The 18,908-nt window shown below is 35.0% G+C and overlaps 4 protein-coding genes across 4 annotated transcripts; all 4 read right to left on the bottom strand.

Moving 5' to 3' along the window:
• Positions 1-1,070: 1,070 nt before the first annotated feature.
• Positions 1,071-3,219, bottom strand: LOC107002145 (putative phosphatidylglycerol/phosphatidylinositol transfer protein DDB_G0278295). The gene is made up of 4 exons (XM_015200052.2): positions 3,039-3,219; positions 2,576-2,677; positions 1,583-1,740; positions 1,071-1,445 (listed from the first exon to the last, which is right to left on the bottom strand). The coding sequence occupies exons 1-4, from the start codon at positions 3,127-3,129 to the stop codon at positions 1,329-1,331; spliced, it is 468 nt and encodes a 155-aa protein (XP_015055538.1). The 5' UTR covers positions 3,130-3,219; the 3' UTR covers positions 1,071-1,328.
• A 914-nt stretch (positions 3,220-4,133) lies between these two features.
• On the bottom strand, positions 4,134-6,314 carry LOC107002143 (putative phosphatidylglycerol/phosphatidylinositol transfer protein DDB_G0282179). Its single transcript, XM_015200051.2, has 4 exons — positions 6,157-6,314; positions 5,288-5,389; positions 4,799-4,956; positions 4,134-4,454 (listed from the first exon to the last, which is right to left on the bottom strand). The coding sequence occupies exons 1-4, from the start codon at positions 6,248-6,250 to the stop codon at positions 4,335-4,337; spliced, it is 474 nt and encodes a 157-aa protein (XP_015055537.1). The 5' UTR covers positions 6,251-6,314; the 3' UTR covers positions 4,134-4,334.
• Positions 6,315-13,993: 7,679 nt separating this feature from the next.
• On the bottom strand, positions 13,994-15,006 carry LOC107001800 (RING-H2 finger protein ATL70-like). The gene has a single exon (XM_015199764.2). The coding sequence runs from the start codon at positions 14,935-14,937 to the stop codon at positions 14,365-14,367; it is 573 nt and encodes a 190-aa protein (XP_015055250.1). The 5' UTR covers positions 14,938-15,006; the 3' UTR covers positions 13,994-14,364.
• A 1,384-nt stretch (positions 15,007-16,390) lies between these two features.
• Positions 16,391-17,043, bottom strand: LOC107001801 (RING-H2 finger protein ATL70-like). Its single transcript, XM_015199765.1, has one exon. It carries the CDS (start codon positions 17,017-17,019, stop codon positions 16,507-16,509), a length of 513 nt encoding a protein of 170 aa, XP_015055251.1. The 5' UTR covers positions 17,020-17,043; the 3' UTR covers positions 16,391-16,506.
• Positions 17,044-18,908: the final 1,865 nt, after the last annotated feature.

Genomic DNA, 18,908 nt, shown 5'->3' with positions numbered 1-18,908 from the left:
CACAATTTCATAATCACAATCATGCAAGCATACAATTAAACACATAGCAGGGTTTACAATACTCTCAATACATATCATTCACTATTAAGAGTTCACTACGAATATCGTAAAAACCATAACCTACCTCCACCGAAGAATTGAAATCCACAAGCAAATTCCCAAGCTTTGATATTCCTTCCTCTCGATCGACTCCTCTCTTTCTCTTTGTTCTTTCTGTTTGTTTTTATTCAAAACCCTCTTTCTTTTACCCTAATTAACATATAATTAAGTGTGAAAGAGGACAATAAAACCCACTAATTAACTTAAGGTTACCTCTTTTAACCCCCAAGTAATTAGACTTATTAATATTAACCCTCTAACTTTATAATTAAGGAAAGAATAGTCCAATGCGTCCCTTAAAACGTGTGAAGAAATCCGATTCTGCCTGGGACTTGCGCAACCTGTGACGGGCCGTCGTGCCTGCGACGGTCCGTCACAATGGTCGTCGCAACCCCCCACAATCCAGGTGGACTGTGACGGCCCGTCACACCTGTGACGGTCCGTCCTGCACCTCCGTCCTGACGGTCAGAGACTCGTTTCCCGTACCAATTTCTCAAGAGTTGAAGTGTTTTGCAACGGGAGCTTACGACGGCTCGTCGTGGATGTGACGGCACGTCCTGCAGGTCCGTCACCGATTACAGAGAGTCGATTTTCAGTACCCAATTTCAGAATTCTAAGTATGCTGAAACGAGACATCTGTGACGGGCCGTCGTGCCTATGACGGTCCGTCGTGATGTCCGTAATCTTAGCCAGTTTTTCCAGAAATAAATCTGCTGCTCAAAACGACTAAACAGGTCGTTACAGAGGGTGTTCTATTGTTAATGGAGAGTTCTATTATATGTTGTGTTGTTTAATTAGATATTGAGTAAGATTTTTTTTTTTTTTTGAAGCATATGATTAAGAACATATATTTGTGAACCAAGTTGCAAAGTCAATCAATAGTGATTGAAGATTGTATCAAGAGTTAACTTTTATCCCATTTCTATTTATCTTGGTGATAAATGAACTGACAGCAACATATTCAAGAAAAATTTCATGTTCAAATACTCCATATTTCACCCATTAAATTCACCCCAAAAGAAATTGACACAGACTTCACATGAAAAGGAGATATTATATCACACCAACAACATATACAAGGTGTAATCCCATAAAATGGGGTGTGGAAAGGGTAGAATGTACACGACTATACCCCTGCCTCATGATGTTCCCAATAGACCCTCGACTCAATAAAACAACAACAGTTAGTGATGTATGTAGTATGTACAAGAATCAACGATAATAACGACTTAAGCATCTGCTACTGCTTTGGAGTCTGCAATTAAACTCATACTGAAGCCAAAGGTTATGCATGACAATTCCTGATTGTTTCCATCCACCATTTTCATCGTAAGAGTATACGAGCCCTGAATAAAACCAACCCCCTGTTAGACTCGACAACGCAGGCAAAGGCACCTTCTAATAGAGGAAAGTTATGCAGAATGAAACAGCAGAAGATGATATCATAACAAGATCAGAGCAAAACTGGAAAAAAAGGACTTACTGGAGGAGCGATTCCAGGTAACGCTTGAGAGTGTGAAAGCACAAAATCACCAGAAATGGGGCAAGATGTCTCTTTACAAATGTCACGAGTCTCATGATGTACGTGAAGGAATAGATACTTGACGTCAATAATCAACTTTCCGCCACTGATATTATCATCTGTAGGAGAAAATCACAGTGTCACTTTTCTACTCTTATCCCAGAAATATACACAAGTCATGCTTGACATCTAATTTTGAGAGGTCAAAGCTTCCCGTGTCCTGCAAATCTCACATAAACGAATCATAACGAGTAGCTGCAAAAGAAGGGGAAAAGATACCTAATACAGACCCATATTAGTGCATATTGGTAATATGCAGCAACTCGAGCTAATAAAGAAAACACATTGTAGATATATATATTTCATAGTGAAGTGATTGCACGATTACGATGACCATAAGTACATAACCAAGTAGAGTCAAAAGCAGGCTCAACATTTTACTGCTATTCTCAACAATACCCCTCAAATAGTATCGTTGTCATTCCAACCAACAAAGCCAACTGGTGACGCTTTCCAAACATCAAAATGAAGTAAGAGACCGACTATATCAACATCACTTCACTTATGACCTTCAACATTATTACAAGGTTCAATTGTGTGTATAAGTTGAACGGAAATGGGGCTCTCCTACAAATTGAATTACTACAAAAGAACAGACGCCTTGATCCCCCGATTCTCCTTCAAAGATACATAATTTATCCCCTCCACTCTTTTTTTATGGCATAGCATTCTTGCCACCATTTTTTCCCCCCAAAAAAACAAGTTTGTCCTATCGCAGGCAAAAGTATCAATGATCTCTAATCTTTTGTAACTAGGCAATAAACAACAGGTTGATCAACTATATATTCTTATGGATTACAGACGCGAATCACCACGTCAAGGTCTTAACTACTGATAAAAGAGAGTAAGGACTTAAAAACAAAACACGTTAGAACAAATTAAGACGCGAATTACCTGTAGTTGCAGCAATACTGAAAGTAGCCTCTTTACCTCCTTTAACAGGATAAGGTGTTATATCTACTCCATTCACCTTAACAGCATAATCGGCCTTCTTATCTGCATTATCAAACCAAAAAACTCTGGCTGTGATTATGTGATGCGGCAAATTTAGTATATAAAGGATCGTTTATATAAGCATTTTTCAAATCAAACAAACACTATGACATTGACATGTTTAGAATCATAACTTACTACCATTAAATAACCACACAATGCTACAATTAATTCAAATTATATATATCACATGAATTAAATTGAAACCGCACGAAGAAAACAGTAAAATTCTCAATTTTTTTCATTTTAGAAACCGGAATCAAAGCAGTTTCTTCCCCATGTGCCATGGAGGCGCATTCCCGTAATTTAGACGAAGCATGAATGTAATAATGAACTCATTCGAAGCGAATGAAAAAAAACTAACTGCAATAATGGAAGTCGGTAGATTTGGGTGATGAAAATGGAAGGAGAATACACATTGAGAACACGAGAGTAACGATCAATTTCACCGCCATTGATTTATTGATGAGGAAAGGGGAAAACAGAGAAGAAGATGAAAGTTTCTTTGGGAATTTTTATTGGGCTTTTTGGGATCTGGAGTACGTGGCGATGAGATAATGTTTGTACGATTCTAAAAAGGGCAACTTTCACATTTAGCAAACAAAAAATTCATATTTGTATGCTATAGCAAACTTTGCATAATTGCGCTCCATAGCAAACATAAAACTGTATAATTTGCTATACATATACAATTGTATAATTCACTGGCCTAAATTGTATAATTCGCTGGCCTAAATTATATAATTTGTTGGCCTATTTCGCTGCAATTGTATAATTTATTTGCATACAGTTGAATCAAATTAACATGTATGTATATTGCATAATTATAAGTATATAGCAAGAAGATATATATTTTTCTCGCTTTATACAAAAACAGAAACACAATATATACACTTCTATTGTATAAAGCTAGAGAAAATTGTATTTTACTGCAATTGTATAATTCGCAATTGTATAATTCGTTGGCCTTTTTCTCTGCAATATTTGAAGTAAAATATTTATAAATTGTATAATTAAGTGTATAACACGAAGATATATATTTTTGCATGTGTATATACAATTTTCTCTCGCTTTATACAAAACAGAAACAGAATTATACACTTCTGTGTATAAAGCGAGAGAGGCGAGCGAGAATGGAGAGTGGCAAACGAGATTTTTGAGAGAGAGACGCTGGCAAATTTTAGCTAATGTTTGCTATGAAGCACAATTAAATCAAACCCTAACTATTCCATTTAATTTAGGTTATTAGTTTGCTATTATATACAATTTTCCCTTCTAAAAAAACAAAAAAAAATTACATTTATTTAATTTCTATGCTTTTAAAATGTGTAATAAATAATAATCTAGCTTAATTTGAAGAAGTAAGAAATTGTATATGTGCACCCAATTCTGTTGAGAGCGTCACTCATGAATGAACCCACCCCTGCAATTCGCGATCAATTTAAACGAAATTCCAATGTGAACTCTGAATACCGGATAAAAAATCCAATGCTTCATTTGCACGATCGTGTTCGTGTGATGATAACATTATATCAGCGCCAAAACACATCGGCAAGTCTTTTTATTACACATGAGACCTAAAACCAGCAACCTTGGGGACGAACGCTTGAAAAAGTGGGGCAAATTTATTTACATGATTTGCAGATCAGCATAAACTTAACTACATATCTACTGCTACTGCTTTTGATTCCGCGATTAAACTGATACTGAAGCCAAAGGTTATGCAAGACAATTCGCGATTGCTTCCGTCCAACATTCTCATAGTAAGAGTATATGAACCCTGTATGTATATAGCACTCTTCGTTAAGCTTGACAAAGCTCGCAAAATAACATTTTTCTTCAGTATCGTACAATTGAATATCAGGGAAATGAAACAAGAGTTGGCAACTAATTGTATCGCAAGTAGACATATGAAATCCGTTGAAAGATTCCTCTTTTTTTTTTTTGATTGTTAATTGTTCGTTTTTTAGATAAAATTGTATCTTTACTCCGAAGAATAAAGAGCTGAGGCTAGCCAAAACCGCTAACAAGAATGAACAACTTTGAACTCTGAATAAATATATGATCTGCTTTATCACAGGCGGTAAAATCAGGGCGTAGAGTAAAACTCGAAAGATGACTTACCGGAGGAGTGATTCCGGGCAAGGCTTGAGAGTGAGAAATCACAAAATCACCAGACACAGGGCAAGATGTCTCTTCACAAATGTCATGGGACTCCTTGTGAACGTGAAGGAATAGGTACTTGACGTCAATAACTAACTTTCCGCCACTGATATTCTCATCTGCAAGACCAAAACTCACTTTTAGGTCCTTCATCTACCAAAGGACTCGTGTACTCCATTACCGCGCAATTATCACGCTTGGACATCTAATTTTAAGAGGTTCTGCTTTTTCTATACTGCAAGTCATCACTCACCATTTTCCCGCAACAAAACATAAGTGTCCTATTGACCATCTTAAAGAGGTTCAAAATATGAACGAAGTAAACGCAGAATGAAACCAAAAGGAGTTCAATGTCTACGTAACCCCCTTCGCCCCTGCCTATCGCATGCAAAAGTACCAATTATTTCCAATCTAATCTGATGAAGTAGACAATAACAATCGCAAAATTACCTGTAGTCGCAGCAATACTGAAAGTGGTCTCTTTACCTCCTTTGACAGGGTAAGGTGTGATATCCAATCCACGGACCTTAACAACATAATTCGTCTTCTTATCTGCGTTATTAAACCGAAAATAGTCTGAATCTTAGTACAGTTCTGTGTCTTAAGAATGCATTGCAGCCAATTTTTTGGTACTACTACCTCTGTTCCAATTTACGCGACTTGATTTGGGAGTACGAGAGTTAGACTAACTAACTAATGTTAGGTCTGAATCCAAAAATTACATAAAAAGTAGTATGAATCATACGTTATAGTTCACAATTCATATTATTCAGAAAGTATTAGACACCTCCTATTGGGATTGTGAAGTACAATGCAATTTATACTAAATTTATTCTCATTTTGCATCTTTGTTATATAAGCCCGCATCATACTCAAACCCAAAAGTTAGCTCATTTTCATTCCTCTATCGATATGAGACATTTAATACTCCCTGCCCGCTCAGACCTCAACCGGAACGTGAACACTTCTAAATGGGGACCATATTGGGACGGATCTGACTCTAATACCATGATAAGATATAGCAGCTGGGCCTAACTCAAGTTTGTCCAAGTAAAAGGAGATCAAATTTCTCATTCCTCTACCAATGTAGGACATCTTTTAACACCCTTTAATTACAAGTTCATCTGAACACATAATTTTCAACACGTAATATAAATAAATAGGTAAGAAACTATCTAGAATCTCATAAATATTAGATCTGAACCCATAAGTTTTAACAATATACAAGGAGGAGTATCTTCAAAATTTTAAATCCTGAACTGACCTAATTACATCATTTAAAATTGAAAAATTTTATGAATTTGAGAATGAAAACTCACTGCAATATTGGAAGTCAGTGGAATTGGCTGAAGCCATAGGGAAGAGAATACACAATGATGAGAAGAGAGCAACAACGAACAGTTTCACCGCCATTGAATAATATTGATCTAGCTTCCACACCCAGATTATAATTAATAAGTATTAGAGAACAGAGACGTGGAAGTTATGTTAAAATACACATGTCGAACATGCACGTCTACACGTAAGTAATATAGAGCTTCAGTGCGGACTCTAAACACGATGAAAAATAAAAAAATACGAACCTCATAATAAATAGGAAACATTGTATATAATAGCAAACTAATAACCTAAAATAAATGAAGTAGCTAGGGTTTGATTTAATTGTGCTCTTACAAAAAATTATCAGGCGCCACTCTCCTCCAATCCCTCGCTCGCTTCCTCACTTTTTTTACAAACACAAATGTATAAAAATTGTTTCCAATGGTATAAAGCAGAGAAAATTGTATAAATACATATATTTTTGTTTCCCTCTTCGAGATCTCGCTCGCCACTCTCCGAAATCTCGCTCGCCACCCTCGCCTTTCTCACTTATACAAACAGAAGCGAAATGTATAAATTGTGTTTCTGTTTGTATAAAACGTGAGAAAATTGTATATACACATGCAAGTACATATATTTTCGTCCTATATACTTATAATTATACAGTAAAAATACTCCCCTGCTCAGTTTCTTTTGTTTTTCTCTCTTTCTCGTTTTATAAAATTTTCAAATTGTATCTAATTTCTCTTTTTCTCGTTTTATACAATTTGATTCAATTGTATATTCCTTGTCAAGTCTTTTTTGTCTTTCTATCTTTCTTATTTTATACAAGTTTAAATTATATATAATTATTCTATACACTTATAATAATACACTTCGTTTTTATACAGTTCTCTGCCCAAGTGTCTTTCTCGTTTTTGTTTTATACACTTCGTTTTATACAATTTGTTTCAACTGTATATGTATAGCGAATTATACAGTTTCTATGTTTGCTATGGAGCGTAATTATACAAACTTTGCTATAACATACAAATATGAATTTTTTATTTGTTATATGTGAAAGTTACCCTAATAAATAAGCCTTTAATTTACCTATCTATTTCCCTCTAAAAGTGGAGTCAGAGCCGAAATTTGAAGTTTGGGGTTCCTAATTAATAACAGATAGTATTAAATAAATAGTATAAAATAATATTAATATTTATTGTGTACTAATCCTAGTCCTATTAGGATTAGTACTCCTTAATCCTAGTCCTATTAGGATTAGTACTCCTTCCTATATCTCCTATATATATCTCCCATGTATTCCCTTAACACTTGAATACAATCAATATTCCTTCATGGTATCAAGAGCCAGAAAACCTAGATCTTCTCTTCTCTAGGTTTTTTTTTCTTTCTTTCTTTCTCTCTCTCTTTAGGGCACCGATCGTTCCCTCTCTTCTCTTGGGCGGCGGCAACCATGAAAACCGAGGTGGATCCTCTCGATTCACTTCCTTCTGGCGTTAAACTCCTTCTCAGGCATCTTCATGCCCTGATTCCCGAAAAATTATCAGACATAAATTACCCTACATGGAAAATCACCGTTCTTACAGCCCTTGAGGCCAATTACCTTCTCAAATACGTCGATGGAAGCACAGAACCGCCGCCGGCAGTCATCACCGCCACGGACAAATCAGAAAAAACCAATCCGGCCCATGCCGCCTGGAAAGCCGTGGATGGCCAGATCCGATCATGTTTGATTGCGGTCATCTCTCCCACGGTTCAGAAACACGTCCGATCCTACACAACTGCTTCAGCCCTGTGGACGGCCCTCGCAACACGCTATGCATCAATTTCCCACTCTCATATTTTTCAATTGCGTGATCGTCTCCACACAATTACCAAAGGCACGAAAACTATGGCGGAGTATTTAGACGAGGTCTCCACCATCATCACAGCCCTCGACACCGTGAACGAAATCATTCCCGAAAAAGATCTCGTCATGTGCGTCGTTCGGGGGCTCCCATCAGCTTACTCCTCCATTAAACAGGCGGTTCGCATCAGTCCAACGCCCGTTGACCTGGCTACTCTCTCCTCGTGGCTAAAAAGTGAAGAAATCAACGTGGATCTGGAGAGCAAACTTCTTCTCCGAGAAGCCGCTGTTATGGAGCCGGCCACCGCCCTCACCGCAAGCCAGAACTATCGCGGGGGGCGTGGTGGCGGCCGGCAGGGGAGCCGCGGCGGCTACGGCAGAAACAGCGGAGGCCGCGGGCGCGACGGTCGGCAGGGCAGTCGTCCGCCGTACGACGGTCAGCAGCACGGCAGCAACAACAGCCTGCACTCCTTCGGCAGCGGCGGGCAGTCATCTTCCAGCGGCGGGCAGGGCACTTACGAGCGGGATCGTCCAACTTGTCAAATCTGTCAGAAAACAGGACACACCGCTGTTCGTTGCTGGTTTCGGTATGAGGAGAGCCGAAATAGTGATAACCGTGCCAATTATGCATCTCAAGCCGGCCCTTCCTCTGAATGGCTGTTGGATACTGGGGCCAACATGCACGTTACTTCTGATCTATCCAAGCTTAACGCTCCAAATCCATATCATGGCTCCAATGGTATTACTGTTGGCAACGGTGAGTCCCTTAATATTTCTCACACTGGCACGGGTACCATTAAAACCCCCACCGCTATCTTTCACCTAGGTAACCTTACCCACGTCCCTTCTATTAAATCCAATCTCCTTTCAGTTCACCAATTCACAAAAGACAATAATTGCTCACTCTTGTTCACCTCTAATGATTTTCAGATCCTAGACAATACTACCAAGAGGGTGATTTTTCAGGGCCCCTGTGAGCATGGTCTGTACGTTCTTCCTGGCACAAGTTCGTCTGCCCACCCAGTTTCAGAAAGCGTTCCTGTGGCTCCGGTGGCTCTTTCGGCTGATGGCCACAGTCTGTTGTGGCACAGTCGTCTGGGTCACCCGTCTACTCAAATAATAAATTCTTTAATGTCTCAATTAGGTTTTTCTTCCATTCATGTAAACAATTGTGACTCCTGTTCAATTGCTAAATCTCATAAATTACCTTTTACTTTATCTGAGAAGCGTACAACTGCACCTTTTCAACTTATTCATTCTGACCTATGGGGTCCTACTGCTGTTCCTTCATTTGCTGGTTTTCGCTATTATATTTGTTTTGTGGATGATTTTACAAAATACACTTGGTTGTACCCACTAAAACACAAATCACAGGCATACACCACCTTTGTCACTTTTGAAAAAATGGTTAAAACACAATTCAATTCTCATGTTAAACTTTTTCGAAGTGACAATGGAAAGGAATATGTCAATAACATCTTTGGCCAGTTTCTGCAATCCCTGGGAATTATACATCAAACCTCCTGTCCATACACTCCCGAACAGAATGGGGTGGCTGAGCGTAAGCATCGCCATCTCATTGAAACGGTGGTTACTCTTCTACATCAATCTCATCTCCCTGTCTCCTTTTGGGTAGAAGCTCTAGCCACCGCAAACTACCTCATTAACAGAATGCCCAGTCACACTCTCTCCAACAAATCACCCTATCAACTCCTTTACCAAGAACTTCCCAATTATACCAACCTCCGCGTCTTTGGGTGTCTTGCCTACCCTTGGCTACGCCCTCATATTACTCACAAATTACAACCCCGATCCCGTCCTTGTATTTTTTTGGGCTATCATCCTACCTCCAAGGGTTATCGCTGTCTTGACCCACAAACTCATAAAGTCTACATATCTCGTCATGTCAAATTTGTCGAAAATGAGTTTCCCTACGAGTCTATTTCCTCCTCCACAAATACATCATTCATTGGCGTCCTTCCCCTTTTTCCAACATACTCACAGGGTCCCTCACCACCTTCCCCCACACCTCCACCCACTACCCAACCACCCCTCATCACCCCTTCGACCGTCACCCACAATACACCCGCAACCACCACCCACACTCACAACCAACCCGAACCACCCCATACCCACAACATCTCCAGCCCGATCCGTTTTGGGTCCTTCCCGGCCACCCCCGAATCACCACCGCCCGTGCCACCCCCCAATACTCATCCCATGTTAACCCGTGGCAAAGCCGGTATCTTTAAACCCAAAACCTTTCAGGCTACCATACTACCAAATACACCCCTTCCCGATAGTGAACCAACAACCTACTCTGTTGCCTCAAAAAATGCTTATTGGCGTCATGCTATGGATGACGAGTTTAAGGCTTTGACTGATCAGAAAACTTGGGTTCTTGTACCTAAGCCCCATGGGCGGCACCCAGTGGGCTGTAAATGGGTGTACAAAATTAAACACAATGCGGATGGCAGTATTTCCAGGTACAAGGCTCGTTTGGTTGCTAAAGGCTACAATCAGGAGTATGGGCTTGATTACTCCGAGACATTCAGTCCTGTTATTCGGCAGGAAACCATTCGCCTGGTACTGTCACTCGCCGTGCGCAACAATTGGCTCATCAATCAGTTGGATGTTTCCAATGCTTTTCTTCATGGCATGCTTGATGAAACTATCTACATGACGCAACCACCGGGCTATGTTGATCCCCGCTTCCCTCAACATGTTTGCAAACTCCAGAAGTCTCTGTATGGGCTCAAGCAAGCCCCCCGTGCTTGGTACACACGTCTGAAAACGTTCCTCCAGGGACTCGGCTTCACGTGTTGCGTACACGACACGAGTCTGTTTACTCGACATTCAGCACACGGTACAGTCATTCTTCTTGTCTATGTAGATGATATCATTATTACAGGCTCTACTGCAGCTCTCATTCAGGATGTCACTCGAGCTATGCATACTACCTTCAAAATGAAGGACCTTGGCCCGTTACATTATTTTCTGGGAATGGAGGTTTCTCGGACAGGCAGCGGCTTGTTTCTTCATCAGTCAAAATATGCTCGAGATCTGTTGCAGAAAGCTGGACTGGAAAAATGCACCAGTCAACCAACACCGATGGCAGTCTCTTCGTCTACGAATGGAGCCGACACCCCCTTTGCCGATATCACCCACTTCCGCAGCCTCATTGGGGCTCTACAGTATCTGGCCATTACCCGTCCTGACATCCAGTTTGCTGTCAACCGAGTTGCTCAGCGCATGCATCAACCAAGTGAACATGATTACCATTGTCTAAAACGCATTCTCAGGTACATTTTTGGCACTCTTGGTCGTGGTTTACTCATTCGACCCGGGGACTTGGAGCTTCGGGGTTTCTCAGATTCAGATTGGGCGAATGATAAAAATGACAGAAAATCTACATCGGGGTTTCTCGTTTTTTTGGGGCCGAACCTGATCTCCTGGTGTACAAAAAAACAACCCAAGGTCTCTCGGTCCTCGACTGAAGCTGAATACCGCGCCCTTGCTCTTCTTGCTGCTGAGACCATGTGGGTCACATATATTCTTCGCGAACTCCGCGCCACTCACACTGTTCCTGCTCTCTATTGTGACAACAAATCAACCATCTGTGTGGCCAAGAATTCCGTCCTACACACCAGAATGAAGCATGTTGATACCGATTGTCTCTTTGTTCGCGATGAAGTTCAGGCCGGCACCATGACTGTGCAGTATGTACCCACTGAAGAACAACCGGCTGATATTCTCACCAAGCCTCTCCCGAGCCGACAACACGATTACCTCAGTTCCAAGCTTCCGTTCGCTTCCGCTCAGCTCAGCTTGAGGGGGGATAATAACAGATAGTATTAAATAAATAGTATAAAATAATATTAGTATTTACTGTGTACTAATCCTAGTCCTATTAGGATTAGTACTCCTTAATCCTAGTCCTATTAGGATTAGTACTCCTTCCTATATCTCCTATATATATCTCCCATGTATTCCCTTAACACTTGAATACAATCAATATTCCTTCACTAATATTAGTGTGAAAAACATTTTCACTCCTTGTTCCTTTTCACTGAACAGTTAGTCAATTTTATAAATGAGTTCACAAGTTAATATATATAAGGAAAAAAGATATAAAATATATTAAAATTTTTATTGAAATTGTTGTTACAATACTAAATTTTGAAAAAAACTTATTACCGCTACAATATTTAATAATATATTTTCATATAAAATACTGTATACAAAATTTACATAAATAGTAAAAATTGAAATTATTTTCAAAATTTTGTCTTTGGTATTGAATACACCCTTAAAAATAAAACAAAATATCATCATCACGAGGGAGACTCCCTTTACAAATCAAAAGTAAGTTTGTTGATAACTTGATATTCTTTAATTTTGTGTTCAGTATTTCGATAATTGATAATTAAAAATAAATATTAATGATCAATTTTTTTAATTTCAGTTCGGTAATTTGATAATCAATAAATTAAACATTGAGTTGATACAGTATTCGATAATTTATTGAAGTGTTGGCCAATTGTATTACAAAGTTAATACGATATTTCTTCAATTACTTTTATATTTTTTTATGTGAAGACACGATATAATAGAAGATCAACAAATAAGAAGATATCAAGAAAAACAAATTGATACTACTAATAAAACATATGTATTTGAGTTGTTTATGTTTACTCTTTAACTTTTTCTTTTGATTTGTATTAATGAGTAATAAATATGTTGATATATGACTTCATTAACTAAATAATTCTTTATGTCTCAAGTCAAATCCAAACACCACTATTCTAAAATTTTACTTTCGAGTACCTAATTGAATATCGAATTATCAAATATCAAATTACCAAAAATTTCTATTTAATTAAATAATTCAATTTTCAATATTTTATGTCCAGTCTTAACTACGCCACAAAAAAGAATAATATTAATTAGGTGATCAAGTCGATTCGAAGATTAGTTATACTTAAAATAACTGTGATGTAACAATCATTCATTTGGTGGAAGATTATACAAAAAAAAAATACCTACTTCAATAGGATTTTTAATTGGTTACTCTAAGCTTTTTATGTATTATTAATACACTTTCTTCTATCTTACATAAAGTAGTACACTTAGATGAAATATTAGCTTTAATTACAAGTCCATAACGAATATTAAATATTGATTACTAAAATACCCTTATAAATTGAGAATTTTTTTTGTTTGAACATTTTTTAAAATAACTTTTGACTTCGCTATCGTTAATATATATAATTAACAATAAAAATTTACATATCATCAATATTTGAAATATATGTTGTAGAGTTCATTTTTCTTGATGCAGCCAACCAAATATATTGTACTACGACTCTTACTTGTTTTGTCCACCTAATAATTTATAGAAAAGTTGTGCAGAATAGCTATTGTTTTGAAAAATTGTGATTTGCTTTCTAAAATTTTGCTGTTTATTTAATTTGTATAATTCATCCAGAATGGTATAATTCACCTAATTATATAAATCAAAATTTTGTATAATTCCTAATTTGTATATATTTACCTTATTATTTGTATGGTTTATGAAAAATTTGCAATAAATTATCATGTTTGTATATATATTGGCAAGGGAAATTCATAAACAGAGTTTTGAATGTTCGTATATCGGCAATGGAAATATATAAACGGAGTTCTGAAAATTTTCTAAATGTAAAAATACAAATTTGTATATACTTACCTTATTTATATATTTGCAAGTGAAATACACAAATGGACAAACGAAATATACAAATCAGGACCTCCATAGCAAATAAAATTATAATTATAAAGCGCAATTATCTAAATTATAATTATAAAACCTTATTATATTTATTGTATTTACTATTTCAAAAATTTACTCTTAATTAATTGATAGACCTTATAATATCATCCAAAAAAGAAGAAGAAATAGGAAGAAAAAAAAGAGAATCGAATAACACACACCAAAACAAAAAAAATCAAGAAAATTGACTAATCAATGTTTCCCTTTCAAGGACTAATAATTACAACTGTGCTAAATTTTTCAGAAAATGGGGTCAATGTAAGAAAAAAAAAACTAATTAATCTACAGTTTACACAAAGCAATTATAAGAAGAAAAAAATAAACAAGATCAAGAAACTAATGTAATTAATTACCAATGAAGACATTTCCTTGACGTGCATCTGAATTAGTCGAGTCAGTCATCCCAAAGATCAAGTTGCCAAAGAAACAAGATCAAGATACTAATATCATTACCAATGTAGAAATAATGATATCTTCAATCGAAAAGCGTACGTTTTCTCGTACGATCTTTATGTTGTATGAATCTGAATTAGTCGAGCAGTGAATTCATCCCAAAGGTCTAGTAGCCAAAGGAACAACCTCAGCCAAAGGTGTTGATTGTGGTGTTGGCAAAGGAGATGTTCTACAAACAGGACAACTTGGATTCAACATAAGCCAAGGATCCACACATTTCAAATGAAACAAATGTTCACAATCTGGTAATAATCTCAACATATCTTTATTCTTGTAATCAGCTAAACATATTGAACAACAACTAGCTGTTGTGTCTTTATGATTTACCTTAGCTTCAGAGTACAACAACTTAGGATAACTTAAAAGAGTTGTCTCATCGATTCCAATAATATCGACTATACAATTGTTGTTGTTGTTGTTGTTATCGTCTTGACCATCATGTTGTAACGTACTTCGATTAATTCTATGTCTTCTCCTTGGTGGTGGTAACTCTAGCGTTTGATTTCGAGTACAAAAATATGATGTGAGGGTTATCGTTGTAATTAAAAGAAGTATACCTACTGAGACACCGATCCCATACCCAAACCCTCCGATATGACCCGATCCGAGGAATCCGTCGGTGCCGGAACTTGGATCGGAGAGGGTGGTGGTGGTGGTGTTATTCATGATGTTTTTTTAAAGAGAATTATGGCTATGGGAGTGGTTTTTTTTTTTTTTTGGTTGGTTGGCCATTGGTATTATAAGACCAAAATTAAGTAAATGGTCCAAATTGAGATAATTTATATGAAAAGTCAACGGTTTTGATTGAATGAAATGAATTTGGACTTAGAAAAAGAAAATGAACAAAAAATAATACGTTGAGTCTTTAATTTGTAGTGAATAGATATGTATGTAATGGATATATATTAGACTATAGTGCTTTTATTTTTGTAGTTTCAAATTATGTTTCGTAATTTTAAAAATATTTATTTTAAGTTATTGTAAAGTTTAAAACAAATATATTTTTTTCATTTTAATTGTAATAGTTACATTATTCTCGAAGACACCTCAATTGTAAGTGATGTTACGACGATTCAAATATCAATGAAGGATAAAATCACTACCCTAGCATCCTAACTAATATTTATCCGTTCTATATTAATTGTTCACTGTTTCCTTTACACACTTCTTAATAAATAGTAAACGTTGACATTTTGTACTAATTTACTCCTTTTTTTTAAAACTTTACAAACTTATTTATATTTTCAAAACGATAATTAATTGATAAAATTAAATTAAAAAAATATTTTTCATTTTGTAAAGTAACAAATATTTCGAAACAATCAATATATATAACAAAAAAAGTATTTTTCTTTTTAAAAAAATATAAAATAAAAATTACGATACATAATTTAAGGCTTGAATGTGAAGTTTTGAGATGTCAACTTTCTCTAAAGTCTCTTTGTTTCATGTGATCAACATCTTTTTCTGCTACATTTTTTCAACTTTAATCAATAGTAAATTAATTATAAGTTTAATTTAGTAGTTAATAATTTAAATTTGACTCTTTCTCTCTCTTCTTAATGAGCACTCTACTTAATTGCACGTTCCATGCACCAAAGATTTAGGTATAGTCATATATTTTATATGATGATTATTTTTATGTATTTTATGTTACATGACATGAATTATTTATTTATCTTTGTTTGTTTATGTTGCAGAAGATTCTAGATTATAAATAGCATATCACCACACACTAATAAATAGAAAAAAAAAATGAATTTAAAGATTAAGTAGGTTTAGCCAAACTTGTGTTTTCGAATTAATAAAAAATAATTAAAGGTTATCTACTATGATAGAGAAAAATAATACAAAATAATCTTCAATTACAACTACTTTTATGTATATCCTAAGTTTTTTTTTTTCAAATTAACCTACAAGGTCAACGGGACCCTAAAGACAAAACATAATTTGGATCTAACATAGTGTCATCACACGTAGGATAAGTCTATAAAATTTTATAATAAAGGTCTATTTTTAGAATTATTTAAGATATACAAGACTAAACTCTAAAAGTTTCATATACATATTTTAAAAATCATGTTTTATTGTAATACTCCATGATCAATATTATATTATAATTGGTTATAACTCACTTACAAACTTGTCATCAAGAACACCAAAGAATTTGGTACCAAGCATGCAATATAAAACTTTGAGCCAATAAGATCGAAGTCAGTAGCAGAGTCAGAATTTTTACTGTAACATCAGTCCCGAAGGTCTAGAAGCCAAAGGAACAACCTCAGCCAAAGGAGTAGATTGTGGTGTTGGCAATGGTGATGTTCTACAAATTGGACAAGTTGGATTCAACATAAGCCAAGGATCGACACATTTCAAATGAAATAAATGTCCACAATCTTGTAACAACCTTAGCATATCATTATCATTGTAATCACCTAAACATATTGAACAACAAGTACTAGTTGTTGATGATGAGTCCTTAGTATAATACTTGACCTTAGCTTCTGAATATAACAACTTAGGGTAACTCAAAAGTGTTGCTTCAATATCAATCTTCATTTCCACGTCCGCGCAATTATTTTCATCGCGATTTTGTGGTGTTTGTTTTCGAGTACAAAAATATGAAGTCATTGTTATGGTTGCAAATAGTAGAACAATGGTAGCGGAAACACCGATTTGTTCCGATCCGAGGAACCGCCCGGTGCTAGAATTTGGATCAGAGGTGGTGGTGGTGGTGGTGATGTTCATGATGATATTGTGAAAATTAAAGAGTTGGTTTTATGAGAATTATGGGAGTGGTTTTTATTTGGTTTAGCTATTTAATTTGGTATAAGATGAAAAAAGAAATTGGTCCAATTAAAAAACAAAAAATTGGAAGTCAATGGCTTACGTGTGAGATTTGAAATTAGTGGTGTTTTGGTTTTAAAAAAATGAATTTGGATGTGGGATAAATGAATAAAAAGAATATTCATGGAGAAAAAAAATAAAATTATATGGAAGATTTGATTAAAATATATTGATGATAGTTGAAATACATTAATATACTCTTAATATACTTATAATGTATATAATTTACTTTTTGCTTCATTTCATGCTTGAATAGAAGGTTTGAGATATCAACATCCTTATCACATCGTTAAAAGATATGGTGCACTGAATAAAATTATTTTCTTTTAATTAAAGATCTCGATTTAAAATTCTAAATATAAAAAAATCTTTAATAGATTATGTCTTTTTCTGCTACAACCAAATTCTTGTAGTAAATTAATTAGAAGTTTGCTTATCTAGCTAGTTAATAATTTGAGTTCGAGTTTCAAAAAATGAAAAAATCTTATTAAAAACAACAATTTAAAAAAATAAATAAATCACACAATACGTAAATTCAAATTTTATCGAATAAATATTAGAACAAATGAAAAAATCATAAAAGAATAATTTGACTCCATCCCTATTCTTAATACAATAAGTCTAAGAAATGCACGTTCCATGCACCTAAGTTTTAGTAACTTAGTGCATATCATGCCTAAAATATTATGTTTTCATATATTAAAGTAGCATTTAATTTTATTTTTTTTAGGAAATAGGGATAATATTATCAATTTATTTGTATTATTATTATTATTATTAATTCAAGAGTTCATGATTTATTTGTTGTTAGTTTATATAGATTGTCACAAATTATTCAATTGTGAGAGTCCCCCAATCAATTAATGTTGATTTAAATAAGGTTCATTATTTAACATTAAAAAAAAAAAAAATCAATTAACTGCCATGCAACTTGTAATCATATGTGGTGTCATTTTGCAGTATGAAAATAAGAATTACGATTGTTTGAAAATAAAGTGTTCTCATTGACACAAATATTAATTAATCATACAATAGAATCGTTAATTAGGTACAAAAAAAAAAATACTTAGTATATACGTTATTGACTTTGACAACTTGTTTTTTTATAGTGAAATCAATCACATAATACAATAAAATAATTTCAATTTTTCAAATCATCAAACTTTTTTTCTTATAATATATTCTCCGTCTCAATTTTGTGTGATGACATTTGATTTGATATAAATTTTTAAAAAAAATAAAAGATCGACTTTGAAATTTACCGTCTAAAAAATATATTACAGATATTTGTGTAGTTATAAATCACCTCATTAAAGAAAAATGAGAAGATTAAAGTTAAAATTACTATTTTATATAAAATGTGTCATTCTTAAACAATTAAATAATATCACGTAAATTGAGATAAAAAATCAATACATGATTTTTTATTTTTTTAATAAATTAAAAAGAACAGCTCATTTTCTTTGAATCTCTATATCAATATACAGCAGTGCATTTTGTATTTGTGGAATGTTTCATGGGATTAATTAAACGGAAAAGGTCTAAAATACCCTTGAAGTATTAGAAATGGTACAAAATTATCTCTATCCACCTGTTGGCTCCGAAATACCCTTCTCACTCGCTTATAGGCTTCAAATACCCTTGTCATCCACCTTTGAGTTCAAAATTGATCACTTATTTAACGGTTTTAAATTTAAACTATTTAAATATTATTTTAAATATGTGGCCCTTAACTATTTTTTATAACTTAACTTATTAATATAATTTATAAATCAATACATTATCACTCA

Source organism: Solanum pennellii, chromosome 10 (genome assembly GCF_001406875.1).
Source record: "Solanum pennellii chromosome 10, SPENNV200".
Lineage (NCBI taxonomy): Eukaryota > Viridiplantae > Streptophyta > Magnoliopsida > Solanales > Solanaceae > Solanum > Solanum pennellii.
Note: the sequence above shows the minus strand (reverse complement) of the source record. Positions and strands in the feature narration are given on the sequence as shown.

Excerpts from the sequence above, each read along its gene's own strand:
- LOC107002145 (XM_015200052.2), bottom strand. The coding sequence starts at position 3,129 with ATGGCGGTGAAATTGATCGTTACTCTCGTGTTCTCAATGTGTATTCTC. Across the intron at positions 2,678-3,038 it reads TACCGACTTCCATTATTGCA|ATAAGAAGGCCGATTATGCT; the intron begins GTTAGTTTTTTT and ends TTGATAATGCAG. Across the intron at positions 1,446-1,582 it reads TACCTGGAATCGCTCCTCCA|GGCTCGTATACTCTTACGAT; the intron begins GTAAGTCCTTTT and ends GGTTTTATTCAG.
- LOC107002143 (XM_015200051.2), bottom strand. The coding sequence starts at position 6,250 with ATGGCGGTGAAACTGTTCGTTGTTGCTCTCTTCTCATCATTGTGTATT. Across the intron at positions 5,390-6,156 it reads CACTGACTTCCAATATTGCA|ATAAGAAGACGAATTATGTT; the intron begins GTGAGTTTTCAT and ends TTAATAACGCAG. Across the intron at positions 4,957-5,287 it reads CAGTATTGCTGCGACTACAG|ATGAGAATATCAGTGGCGGA; the intron begins GTAATTTTGCGA and ends TTGGTCTTGCAG.
- LOC107001800 (XM_015199764.2), bottom strand. The coding sequence starts at position 14,937 with ATGAATAACACCACCACCACCACCCTCTCCGATCCAAGTTCCGGCACC.
- LOC107001801 (XM_015199765.1), bottom strand. The coding sequence starts at position 17,019 with ATGAACATCACCACCACCACCACCACCTCTGATCCAAATTCTAGCACC.